This window comes from Marmota monax, unplaced genomic scaffold, assembly GCF_021218885.2.
Source record: "Marmota monax isolate L192 unplaced genomic scaffold, Marmota_monax_Labrador192_F-V1.1 WCK01_AAM20220418_F8-fsc00022, whole genome shotgun sequence".
NCBI classification, from domain to species: Eukaryota; Metazoa; Chordata; class Mammalia; order Rodentia; family Sciuridae; genus Marmota; species Marmota monax.
Window position 1 is genome coordinate 27460149 of NW_026695215.1, and position 13680 is coordinate 27473828.

General features: G+C 52.3%; 1 protein-coding gene across 1 annotated transcript in view; it reads right to left on the reverse strand.

Annotated features, from left to right (window-relative positions):
- Positions 1-1444: 1444 nt before the first annotated feature.
- The window catches only part of Bsn (bassoon presynaptic cytomatrix protein), a 104270-nt gene continuing 92034 nt past the window's right edge, over positions 1445-13680 (reverse strand). The window contains exons 6-12 of the mRNA XM_058574875.1: positions 10889-12965; positions 9809-10590; positions 9577-9676; positions 8950-9081; positions 8661-8715; positions 8231-8323; positions 1445-5406 (exon numbers count right to left, since the gene is read on the reverse strand). Of these exons, the coding sequence (XP_058430858.1) occupies positions 8675-8715; positions 8950-9081; positions 9577-9676; positions 9809-10590; positions 10889-12965 (3132 nt within the window). The 3' untranslated portion in view covers positions 1445-5406; positions 8231-8323; positions 8661-8674. The remainder of the gene's footprint in view (positions 5407-8230; positions 8324-8660; positions 8716-8949; positions 9082-9576; positions 9677-9808; positions 10591-10888; positions 12966-13680) is intronic.

The following is a 13680-nucleotide window of genomic DNA, read 5'->3' on the forward strand; positions in this document are numbered from 1 at the left end:
AAGGATCAGGGATGAGGCAGCGGGTGTGTAGATCTATGGAAGTGCGAGGACCTGCCAAGAGCCTGTCCGCATAGGTCTCCCAGCTGCTCTGGGGCTGAGAGTGGAGTCCCTGCTCATCCACTATGAGGCAAACATTCATTCGATGGTGCCGGGTCCTCCCCTGGAAAGACTCTCAGGCAGATGGGAGGGAAGGGCTCAGGTCCACGCGGAACATGGATCGGAGCTCTGGGATGTGGGGCAGAGGGTCAGGTGTTGCCTGGACTTATCAGTCACCAGACCTGTCCCAAGAACTATCTGTCTCTACAGCCTTTCCCCGCCCTTCTCAGTGGTGCTTTGCTGGAGATTATAAACGATCTGGGCTTTTGTCTTCTTTCTCAGGCCTCATCTCAAGCCTTTGGGTGCAGAGGCCCTGGTGAGGTCAGGTTCCCCCCCCAGGGCCAGAGAGGTTCCTGTGAAAAGAAGAACCTAGGTAGCAGGCTCCTTCTGCACTTGGCACAGGTCTGGGTTGACTAAGGTGGCAGGAGAGCAGCAATTAAACCAGCAGGGATGTCCCCTCCTTACTCCAAGTCTGGCTGGTCTTTCATATCTCAGGGACCTTGCTCCCAGAACCTCACCTTGCCTTTGAGATACCACTTGAGGCAAAGCTAATATTCTTTTTATTGATCTGTGTTTTCAAAATCTAATGATTCTGGGTTACTCCCAACCATTTGGGGAAATACTAAGATCTGGCAGCCATCAAGAAGAATTCTGGGGTTGCGAGGCATGGTGGCAAACACCTGTAATCCCAGCAGCAGGAGGATCACCAGTTCAAAGTCAGCCTCAGCAACTTAGATCCTAAGCAACTCAGTGAGGCCCTGTCTCTGAATAAGATACAAAAGGGCTGGGGATGTGGCTCAAGCGGTAGCGCTCTTGCCTGGCATGTGTGTGGCCCGGGTTCGATTCTCAGCACCACATACAAACAAAGATGTTGTGTCCGCCGAAAAATTTTTTTAAAAAATAAATATTAAAATAAATAAATAAGATACAAAAGAGGTCTGGGGATGTGGCTCAGTGGTTAACTGCCTCTGGGTTCAATTCCCAGTACCAAAAAAAAAAAAAAAAGTAGGCAAAGCAAGGCAAGCGGTGTAAGGCTTGTTGGCAGCACAAGGGGGCAGCACCTGCTCGCCTACCTCCAAGAAGCTGTGTGCTTATCCTAGGAACCAAAGACTCTCAACAGACAGTGCAGTGAACTGCTGGCTTTACACAAGTTAGGAATCTATCTCTGGGTGCTTTTATGGAGGGCCCATTGTCTTGGAATGGCTTAGTGTGGACTCAGTCTGGGTCATACCATAGCTTGCTTGCTTTTTTTCTCCCCAGGATGAAATCCAGGGCCTCAGGCAAGCTAGGCAAGCGCACTACCACTGAGCAACACTATGCCCCATGCCAGCACTTCTGAAATTTTGCTCTTTTACTCTTTTTCCTTTAATCGTGGATACAAATATCAAAAATTTTGGTATTTACCCCTTTAGCTATGGCTTCAGATTTTAGAAACCATCCCAGAGACAGTCTGCACGTTGTTTATACCAAGTCCTTTTATTCTGATACCACAGAATTACCTTGTCACAATACAGGGGAAGGGACACTGAAGTACCACGAGTTCTCACAGAGCACAGGAGGACGGCACACAATTCACAAGGTCATGTGGAGGACTCGGGTCATTGCACTTACAACTGTAAACTTGATTGTTTGACTTTGTACAGCACCCTTCCCCCCTCAAATAAAGAGGAGAAGGAAAAAAGGAAAGAAAGGGAGAGAGGGGGGAAGGAAAAGCAAAAACAAGACATGGAAGCTAGAGGAAAAGGTGTTGAGCGGCCACCACTCTCCAGTGTACTGCACTTGGAGAGAAGGAGTTGATTTGACCCCAGAGGCTGAATGAGGCAGAGACAGACAGACAGACAGACACACACACACACATGGACACGCACGTTCACATGCACACAACATCTCACAATTTCTATGGCTCTCCAGTGCCACTCAGTGCATATGGCAGCAGGGGCTGGCACCTGGGGCGACAGAGATGGAATCTCCAAGGCCTGTCCCTCTGACCCTGTTGGAGTCCATGATGATAAGTATTTACAGCATGGGTTGGGTAAGAGAGCAGGGGGAGGGGCCAATAGGGCAGGACTACCTGGTCAAGGCAAAGACCAGCCTGGGAAATTCCCCTCAGGCTCTAGAGGACAGGCCAGAATTGCTGCCACTACTGTTCTTTCACTGTGGGCCTTAAGACTGCATGCCATGCCCAGGACTAACAGGATGGTGGTAGGGAGGAAGCTATCACTATGAAGTGAGTGCATTAAAACCTCAAGTAGGCAGAGGAGAGAGTGCCCTTGCTCATGACACTGGGGGAGGGGGGAATGGATGTGGCCTGGACTGCATCCCAGTCACTTCTTCCCTATTTGGAGATGTGCCTATTGCTCTCTATTTCCCAAGCCACCAAATGTTGGTCCCTCAGCCACTGGCTGTATCGCTTCTAGAGTCACAGCTGCATCCCACACAAGGGCTATGACACCCTTGACCCATAGGCCTGCCATAGCCATCTTCACAAAGGGGCAATGATATGTCCTATGGCTTCTATGCAGGATAGGGAGTGGCAGAAGTCAGAAATTTCAAACTCAGAGGATTTGGTCACAAAGGAAATTTACTGAAAAGCCAACACTTTAAAGCCTCAGATTAGGCCTGATGGAGGCTGACTGGTTGACATCTCCCTGCCTACACTCTAGTCCCATTAGTGGAAAGAGTTATTGCCTTGGTATCACATCCCACACAGACCTGGTCCTGGGTGGCAAGAGGACCTAGATGATGGCCTCCCTCAGCCCTTGCTCAGATGGCCCAGGTCTGATCTCTGGGATGAGGTAGCTGACCCATGGCATGAGAGAGGTCAAATCCCAGGAGGCCAGGGTCTTAGATCCAACATGGAGATTGGGAGCTTCCTATCCCAGAGTGGACTGATAGTATCCCTCTCTGAAGGGGTATGTAGGTCTTATAGACAAGCATGAGAGATGTGGACCCCTGAGAAATGTGTGGTACAAAACAGAACGCTCTGAAGGAAGGTCAGACCCCAAGGGGTCAGGTAGTAACTGCCTGTCCCATTCCTGGCTCAGCAGTGGAGAAGCTGATGACAGTGGGATACTAGGGCTTTAGAGAAGAGGAAAGAGGCAGGGAAAGGTCCTGGGGACAGAAGCAGAGAGGGCCGCACAAGATTTTCCATAAGTTTTGCTATTGAGAAGTTTCTCAAGAAGCTCAGCTTAATGCCACTGTTGATGTGAAAAGTTCACTTGCTCTGGATGACATTGCCAGCCAAAGGCCATTAAAATGCCAAAAACCCAGCTCTTCCTGAGCACTTTTTAATCCCCTGGCTCCAGTCCAGATCTCCAGGCTCACAGCCCTTTGAACCTCCCAGCCACAAGGAGAGGTATGAAGCAGGTTCAGTCAGGATCTGGGGTCTCAGGATCTGCTCTTGGCCTCTGCTTCTCTGGCCAAGAATGCAGTCCACCTCTGACCTTGAGAAATGCCCTGCTGGGCAGGGGCAGCCAGATGCCTCTGGTTCAGAGCTGGGAGTAGGAGAAGAAAATGGAATATAGACAGAAATCCTACATAAAACCTCAGAACTTTTATACACATGCATCCTGTGCAGGTTCCTACTCCAGGGTTTCCTTTTTACCTATCTTGGGGACAGAGAAAACTAGGGTGTGTGGGGCCTTGTACTGTCTGCCCTCCAATCTGGCATGCTTAGGCAGCAATTCTGGCAGATCCTCACTGGCTTGTACAGAAGTAAGCTGGAAGTGCTCCTGAAGGAGAGGTTCTAGAGGCAAAAAGAACTCCAAGCAAGAGGGTTGAGCATTTAAAATGGATGAATCGTGCAAAGAGGCTGCGAGCTGTGCATGCTCCACTGCAGGACAGGCGGTGACTCACCTGGCAGCAGTGAGTTCTGCCATGGGTCAAACATGCCACAGACTGAGAATTTCATACACACACACACACACACACACACACTCTCACAGAGTGGGAGTAGGGACTGGGTGGGGTGATGATATGAGCATATCTATCTGGTTTCTCAATTGCATGTTTGCAATTAACTCCTTATACATAACATGGAATTTATTAAATATTAACAGTTGTCTTTGAGGGTTTATATTTCATTGCATAGAACGTTAGAGATGAGATTTGTGGCTGTGCCCAGGATGAAGGGAGGCCTTCAAGGGAAGGGCCTTGGTAAGGATGCCCCCTAATCCACCAGGTGGACAGACGGTGCCCCACTCCCTTGCACATAGCTCTGGGCCTTTCCCTCGGTTGGCAGAAGCCCTGGCACCTCTGCTCTGAGCACACCCACTGGTGATGGCTTACGAAGGACTGAAATTGCACAGTAAACAGAGGCGGGCTGAGGGGCCTCCTTAGACCTCGCCCTGGGGTTGTGCTCTTGGTGGCCTGCTGCCCCCTATTGCTTCTAAGTCAGCATTCTCCCTGTGCTGAGCTGGGGCAGAGCAGAGAGGAAACCAAACCATCAGTCACAAGGTGGTGATGGGAGAGGCAGGGAGTGAGCAAAGGAAAGAGAAAGGGAAGGAAAGAAAAAAAATGTTTATGAGGTATACATGGAAATCAAATTGGAATGATTAAGGCTGTTCTTGAAATCAAAAGAAATCCCCAGGTGTACTGATGAGGAGCCGGCTGGTTGACACAATGGCGGTGCCACTGGGATGCTCATGATGGCTGGGGGGATGGCTTTAAGATGATGGCAGGTATGCTAGCACACTGCCATCCATGGGCTGGGAGAAGCCTCAGCCAGCGCCCACGCTGCTTTTCGGTCTATGGCCTCTTATTTCAGTGATGAGACAGTGTTAGGTCCTAAAGTGTGTAAAGTTCTCCCAACCCCATGCTGGCCACATGGAGGTCTGCTTTGATGTCACCCAAAGGTCAGGGTGAAGGGGGAGGCCCCTGTGGACTCAGAGGGATCTGGGCCAGCTGGAATGTGAAGGAAATGGAGCCCAGGGCCCCCAGCCCTCAGTCAAAGCCCCTCTCCAAGGCTGTGGAAAAACTTCTGGCATCTCAGAGGGAGGGCAGTATGCTCCCAAACTCTGTGTATAACGCATTGGAAGCCTGGCCAGCCGGGCCTCAGAGAAGCAGCTGTGGGAAGAACAGCGGACAACTGTTGTGGCAGGGTTCTGGAGAGGGTTCCTCCCTCCCAACGACGGCTGGGCCTGAGGAAGGCAAGGTCTCTGGAAAGACAATCAAAGGTCCCGGGGCCAGTCGTCTCACTTGTTCAGCAGATCCTTCACCCAGGTGAAGAAACATCCCGTCCTCAACTGAGGCCTGCCTGCCATGGCCCACTGGGTATCAGTCTTTGGGCCAAGGATTTGCCAGATGTAGATGCTTGGAAAAGAAAAGGAAGAAAGGAGGAAAGGAAGGAAAAAAGAAAAGAAAGGGTTTGTCAAGAACCATGAGCAGCTACTTGCATAGTCATGTTACTCTCAGAAATGCCAACAACCTGTCTTCTCCTCACCCATGGGATCCCATGCTTTTGTGGGAGGTGGGTACTTGGATAGGTTAGAGGTCATAGAGAGGAAAACAGGAATAAAGAAGAATCATGTCTACCAAGTAGGGACATATTCTTTTTTTTCTTTTTTCCCCCTTTGGGGTGGGGGTCTCAGTATGGTACCCATACTGGCCCCAAACTCCTAGATTCAAGTAATCTTCCTTTTTTTAAATATATATTTATTTTTTAGTTGTAGTTGCACACAATATTTTTATTTATTTATTTATTTTTATGTGGTGCTGAGGATCGAACCCAGGGCCTCGCACATGCTAGGTGAGCATTTTGCGGCTGAGCTACAGCCCCAGCCCCTCAAGTAATCTTCCTGTCTTAGTTTCCTGAGTGGCTGAGTATGTGCCACTGCTCTTGGTTTGACATCTCCTTCAGTATCATAAAAGTTCTTTGTAATTGTGCTTGAGAGTGAAGGAGATGGGATTTTTGTTTCAAATGACAAGCCTTTGCCAGCTCATCTCTGAAATTAACCTAGAAGATATCAGGGGCCAGGCACAGTGGCACATGCCGATAATCCCAGCTAGTCAGGAGGCTGAGGCGGGAAGATTGCAAGTTTGAGACTTGCCTCAGCAAATCAGTGAGACCTTGTCTCAAAATAAAAAATAAAAAGGGCTGGGGATGTATTTCAGTGATAAAGTACCACTGGGTTCAATCCCCAGTATTTCTAAAAATAAATAAAATAAACATCAGGAGATGTACACACAGTAACTTCTCAATCATTTGGCCCAATCATTAGCCGAATGCTGGAACTTAAAAAAAAGGATTCCTTTAACTACAAAGGCAGTGGTCTCAATGGCTGGCCCACTCACACTGTGTGGCAGAATGCAGAACAAAGCCACATCTGTGCTACCTTTCCCTTCAAATATAATAGTGCCCTGATCCCAACTTAAGGTGGGTATTTTCATGAACCTTGGGCTTCCCTTTCTTTCCCTCCCCTCGGCACCACTTCTGATCTCAGGTCTGTTCCACAGCAACTCCAAGAAACATCCACCTGAGCCATAAAGCAGCAGGAAGCCCACTGTCATGGGGGTGAAGTCAGGAAGGACGCTGGGGCTTCACTGTGGCTACTGTAATTAGAATAAATTCCAAGCACTTTACTTTGACTTTAAAAGTCCACCTCAACTCACTCTCACCCCCTTAGACTTTGCCCTTGACCACCTTTCTCCAAGCACAACTGGTTTTTTGCCTGTCTCTGAAGCCTGTCAGTGTACCAGAATCTCTGTTGGCACTGTTTCCTCATCTGGGAACATCTAGTGGCTTTTTCTCCAGCTCCAAGCCTTACCTCACATACCTTCAGCTCTTACAACTTTCTCTAGAGTAGACCCCACTGCTCCCATAACTCTGCTTCACAACACTTTAGATATCACCTTTTAAATTTTAGTTTTAAACTTATTTATTCTGTCTTCCTTAATAGATCTGCCAGCAGCCAGGTATGGTGGTGCACACCTGTAATCCCAGCAACTTGGGAGCCTGAAGCAGTAGCATCACAAGTTCTGGCTAGCCTTGGCAATTTAGCAAGACAGTAAGTAACTCAGCAAGACCCTGTCTCAAAATAACAAAAAGGACTGGACTGGGGATGTGCTTCAGTGGTAAAGAGCTCCTGGGTTCAATTCCCAGTAGCAAAGAAAAAAAAAAAAAAGATTGTCAGCTTCAGACGGTAGGGACTTGATTTTGTTTACTGCTATATCCTCAATGCCTAAAACAGGGCCTAGCACATTCTTGGGGCTTGACAAATATCTGTTGAATAAATAGATGGAAGAATGATCCTATCTAGGGCCCCCTACTGCTCCTCTACAGACAGGTAGCCTTTGGGCCCTAAACCCAGTTCTTTCCCTCTTGCAAGCAGGCCTGGCCTGGGCAAGGGCACTTTCTGGCCCATGGGCTTCAAGTGACCTGCTTGCTGACTGCCAGGCCCTGCTGTGCATATGCCTCCTTATTCTTAACTCTAGAGTAGCACAGGAGGAGTGAAGAAAGGCCTCAGGTTTAAGAGATGTTGGGAGGTGGTACCTGTCTATGCACAGAGCAGGACCAACAGCCAGGCTACTCTCCCCTCATCCTGGATGATGCATGTCTTCCTCCCTCTGTTGAGGTAGGGCTGAGGCCAGGGCCAGGACAGGCTTCAGGAGGAACATTGGGAAGGCAGAATGGCCTGCCTTGGCCACTGCAGTCCAGACAGAGCCAGGGCTTCCATCCTAATGCCCTTCTACTCTCTCCCTGGGCTATCCTAGTCTTGGACTAAGACTGTCTGAGTTAATCCCCTGTTTCCTCTATGTCCCTTTCCTCTGTACTTATTCTACTTTTTTATCTATGGACTCTAGGCTAAGCCTGTGATGCCAACATTGTCCTGACTTCATCCCCAGAGCTGCTAAGCTCTACAGGGTTTGGGAACTCTGGCTTCTCCTAACGGAAAAGTTACCAGCATCAGGCATCAGGGAAGAGATATGTCCCCCACAGGAACCACACTGCCCTGTCCTCCAGGATGACTCTGGACTCAGTGCCCAGCATACTGTGTTGTAGGGCCCCGCCCCTTCCCAGTATGACCTGACTAATCTGCCACCATCTCAGCCAGCACTCTGGCTTCTCTCCCCTTTGATGAAGGCCTTGGACCTTCATCCCTTCATCTGGTCATCCCACCTTGGTCCTGAAACTCACTGTTATACGCAGAGTTCAGAGCTGCGCCCAGGCCTTTGACTCCAGAGATTTTTCCACAGCAATGTTATCATCTTGCTTCATGTCTTCAAGAGCCTGTGGAGAATTTACAGAGGAGGGTTGGGAGGAGCTCTATCAGCAGGCCCTACCTACCATGCAATGCCAGCTCATAGCTGGGACAGCACTGTAGATAGGTAAGGGATGTCAAAAAAGATAAGGGGTCATTAGCCTTAGCTTCCCTTTGTTGAGAACTCTACCAAGTTGGCCTTACATTGGGGGCTTGGTAAACAGTGTCCCACCTCTTTCTCCTCTCACACTCCCATGAAAGCACATTGTATCTCTGGCCACACTACCTACTGAAGACTAGGTTCTTGGGACACCATGGAACTTACATCCCCTCCTCCCTTTCCCGGGAGAGGCCAGGTATACTCACCCTGCTGGGCATGGTCACCAGAATGAGGAAAATTTTTTGCCAAAAGCAGAGACAGCTGTTGACACGGAAAGAAGAGAAATATCAGGAATTGGGCCAGACCCCTCCTAGTTGGGGTCATTTGGCACAATGAAGCCAAGCTTAGCGGGGTGGGGGAAGGGTGGTGGGCAGGACTAGCCCAGAGAACCGCTAGGCAGCAGTAGGTGAGCGCTGTGCCTAGATGACCGAACCTGGAACATCTCACAGACCTAGACTCCTCAAGAGCAAGGCCCTGTCCACAGGCAGTGCATACCTTCTGTAAGCTTGCCAGCTTGCTCTGCTGCTCCACCAGGAAGGATCTTGGAGAGAACACTCTCTCCATCTGTACTTGGCTGACCAGCAGAAGCCCCTGGTGTTCCTCCAGGCCTGGCTCCAGTCTTCATGCCTGAAGGGAAAGGAACCACCATCACAAGTCATACCTTGGCCTAGCTGTTCAGGGTTTGAGTGGAAAAGTAGCCATAAGGAAACCTGAACACAGGAGGCCTGTGAGGTGGAAGTATGAGGAAAGGGCTAAAGCAATATAAAGATAAGAATAGGAAAAGAAAGGGTGGGAGGAATCAGAAAAAAAAAAAAAGACTGAGGAAGGTAAAGAAGAGGGAAAAGAGGAAAAGGCAGAGGAGAGGAAGGAAGGGAAAGGAGAAAGTAAGAAGCCATGGTTTGGTCCTGTGTTCACCAGTGCCTTCTAGGTTCTTTGCCCAAGGCAGCAAGGGCCTTAAGGCCCCAGTGTGGAGGACCTCATTGGCTCCAACCCAGGCTCATTTTCTGCTGGGAGGTCTGCAACACACTGGGCAACTTCTTGTGGATTAATGAGGCCATGCAGTGAGGGAAGCTTAAGGTGCAGGTGAGTATAGGGAGAAAACAGTGCTTGGTGTAGCCTCACCTGTAGGTCCAGGTCCCGGTGTTGGCTGGGCCTGAGGAGCCCTCCCTGGTTGGGGTGCTTTGGCTGTCACTTTAGAGCCATTTGTCTGTTCTGCCCGTGGCTGCAACACAGAACTTAAAGCTGAGCTCCTGCCCATCGACACTGCCCACACCCAGTCTGGAATCAAGGAGATGTTAAAGCTTCAGCTGTTGCATCTACCTTGGGTGGGACCCATGCACAGGACCCTACTTACCAGTCCTCCTGGTTGGGGGGCTGGGGCTGTCATGGAGCTTGACTGAGGCTTCCCTGTTGGCTGGCTAGAAGCAGAGGCTGGGCCCCGGGTGATTGGCTGGCTCTGCTGCTGCAGCCGAGTCTGTGATGGGGCCTGCTGGGGAGGCTGCTGTCCAAGACCTTGCTGCTGCTGTGTCTGTGGCTGGCGTGATGCTGCCCCAGAGGGTGTCTGTCTGGATGCTGGTGGCTGTGACTGCTGTGGCCCTGGAGCTACCTGCCGACCTTGTGGTTGTGCCTGGGATTCTGGCTTTGGCTGCTGTGCAGCAGGCCCAGAGTGGGCCTGCCGGGAGCCCTTCTTGCTGTCAGAGGCATGATGGTATGCTGATGGAGCACGGGATGGCTGTGAGTATTCAGCAGAGCCAGGATATCCAGGCTGACCCTTCTTCGGCATGGCTGGAGCAGGGCTGGGCTGAGGGTGGGGCCGGGCCTCATGACGACCCATGTCCCGAACATGTGGTTTGGCAGCACGCCGTCCCTGTTCCTCACCAGCATGACGGCCTGAGTGCCTCCCATGCTCGCTGTGGTGCCGGTGTTCCTTGGCTGAGGCATGGCGACCTGGGCCACCCTCATCATGAGGCCACAGGCCCTCCTCGGGGGGTTCATCGTAGTCGTGGTAGCTGTGCCTGGCAGAGCTTCGCTTCTGGGTGGAGGAGACTGCATGGCCCCCATGGTGCCTGAACCGGTCGGAGCGGGCATCCCGGGGCTTATCAAACCAGTCCGTCTCCTCCTGGCCCAGGTGATACGCTTCAGAGACCAAAAACAGAACACCATCAACCCCCAAGATGTCTGCAGGGGAGGCCTAGCGGAAGCCATGCAAAGACACCAGAGTGGGCACCACAGCCACAAGCGATCACTAGGTCCCCAGCCCACCCTCCCACAACCAGGAAGTAAGGTGCAGGTGGAACAGGCAAGGTCAGCCTGCAGCAGGGCCCACTGGATAAGATGCCAGACCTGATGGGACATCTTGGGTCCCAGGGCCTCACAGGCAGGCAGGCCCCCCAGGTGCTGAGCAACTGCTGAAATCACCCCCAGCTGCCATTACCTTCACTGTCAGAAACCACGCAGTGGGAATCATCCAGGATGTAGCCCTCCTCACGCTTATATGCATGGGCCCGGGGTCCATCCTTGACATGTTCCTGGACATCAGGCATGGAGTGGCTGGAGCAGAACTGTGGGCAGGTATCCCCAGGAGGGAGGGTGCCCCCAGCAGGGCGGGGCCGCCCTAAGGGACTGACGGGACTCTCCTCTTCAGAGGTCTGGCTCCTCATGGGGGGCCGTGCCCGGCTGTGGGCCATGCTCAGGGATGAAGGCTTGGGGCCCGCTTTTTGAAGTCGCTCCACAGCCTCCCGTTCCCGTTCATACCCCTTGCCTCGGCCACTGAAATCATGGCTGGAAAGCTTCTCCCCACTGTATGCAGATGCCACCCTGGACCGGCTGCTCCCACCATACATGCGGTCATCCTCCTCTGCTGTATCCCGACTGGACACCCCATAGTACCTCTGCTGCTCATACACATTCTTCTTGAGCCCATAGGTGATTTCATCCTGGAACTTCCTGCCCCGAGAGGCCAGGCTGCTGCTAACAGCAGATGGTGGATAGGAGGCCAGGTCAGACTCCACATCCTTGGCCTCTTCAATAGGTGAGAACTTAGAGATCTTTTGCTCCATGCCCTGCTTCCGGTGTTTGCTGCGCTTTGAGGGGATGGCAGCTGGGGCCAGGCTCTTGGAGGGATGCTTGGGTCCCACAGGCCCTGGACCATACTTCTCTGCTCGAGCTCCATGTCTATAGTCGCTGTCGCTGTAGTAGTGGGTACTGGCTGGTCGTCCATTGTTCTCCATGCTCCGGTGATGACCAACCTTCCCACGGGTGTCATACGAGTCCTCCTCAGATTCCTCTTCCCCTCTGGCATAGCAGCAGGGCAGTGTAGGCCCCTCAAGGACACCTGGTTCTCCAGGCTCCTTCCCAGGTCTCCCACTGCTGCCTGGCCCCAAGGGCTCCAGTCGCTGGCTATCAGGGACAGTAGGGGTGCTGTCCTTGGTCAGCTCACTGATATCATCAATCATCACATAGTTCCGAGGAACATTCTGCTCCAGACTGGTATAGTGTGAGTCAGGGGGGTAGGTGGGGGCTGGGCTCTGGCTCACACTGCTACGGTCACTGGTCCGGGACAGCTCAGTGACCTTGCCTTGCTCATAGCTGCTGTTCACAGTTGAGCCACTGTAGCTGGTTTCAGAGGGGGCTGAAGACATGGCCACAACAGGGCTGGTGATCACCTCATAGTTAGTGGGTACCTTTTGCTCCAAGTCAGCTAGTGATGTCTGGCGAGGCTTCTGGAGTGGGGCCCGACTATCAGTAGGGACTGGAAAAGGGGTGCTCTGTGTGGTTGGCATGGGTATTTGGGCTGCATAGTGGCTTGTGGGACGGAAAGCCTGCTGATTTGGCAGGCCAGGCTCCGCTGGGTAACTGGTGCTAGGAGGAAAGGTAGGTGCTGGGTATGTGCTAGGGACAGGGTAGATGGGTGTCTGGTGGGCTGGGAATCCATTCTGAGTTGGCCCACTACTTCCTGGAGTATACTGAGGGGCCGGAGGTGGGAACCGGGGCTGATGGAAGGCAGCGGGGCCAGAGGGGGTGGGTGGCACAGCAGCAGTGGCAGGGAAGTCCACATACTGGCCAGCGGGAATGGTGGAGCTTGGAAGCCGTAGCTGGTTGAGCTCACTGTCTGAAAGGTAATCACGATGCTCACCAAGGCCACGTAAGGGTGGGTAGTCACGGCCACCCCGGTCTTTGGCCAATGACTCTTTGCGCTGTGTGATGCCCAGCTCTAGGTACTTGAGCTTGGCATCAATCTCCTTCTCCTCCTCGTCCAGCTCCGCCTGCTTCTTGCGCAGCTTGGTGGACTCATGTTCCACCAGCCGCAGGTCCCGGTCCAGTTCCCGGAGCAGGCTGGCCTTGGTAGCAGGGATGGTGGTGGGCCCCGTCAGCCCTCGCTGCAGCAGGCTGGCTGCATACAGCTGTGGGGGGGCCTGGCCAGCCAGGGGAAGGTGAGCCTCCTCTGGAGGGGGGCTGGGCAGTGTCCGCTTCACCTTGCGGACCAGGCCGTTGGGTGGCAGCGCCGACACCTGAGACAGAGGGAAGGGTGGGCAGCACTGAGACCCAAAGTGTGGGTGACTTGGTGGGGTATGGGGTAGAAAAACTTTGGCTTGGGCTGTTGATGCCTTGAGGCCTACCCTGCCCACCCCACTGGTCTTAGTTTCTTTGCCATGGAGGGAAAGCCTGTGATCATTTTACAGTCCTTCTTCCTAGAGCTCTGGGCAGCAGGTGGGCAGGGAGAGGAAGATTGCCTTCTGTGCTGGTTTTCACACACAGTGGCTTTGAGGGCACTTGCACATCTCTGGTAGATTTGCCTTCCACTGAGGTGGCTCTGGGTTTGGGACCTAGCAGCTGTAAGGGGCTGAGGGCAGTAGAGGACATAGACAGGAAGAGTGCAACAGAGTGAATCCTAGGCATTATGGGAAGGGGCATATGCTGATTGCATTTAAGTTGTTGCAGGCTCTGTCTTTTGCTGCTTCCTGCCTCACTCTTCTCTAAAGTGGCATGCTACTCAGGTGCCTGCCCATCCTCCTCCTCCAGTTGTTCTTTACAACCCTCTGCCAAATCCTCTGGGTTGTGCTCTTGGCCTCCATATCCCTCTGTCAGCCTGCTGCTCTCTTGGGCCACCAGAGAAGTTCTGGGTTCTCTCTAGCACTTTCTCTAGCAGAGTGGTTTTCTGCTCAAGGTCCCTTGGCAGTGTTCTCTGCACTGCCTGAAGACCCTTTACCTTTAGCTTTTGCCTTC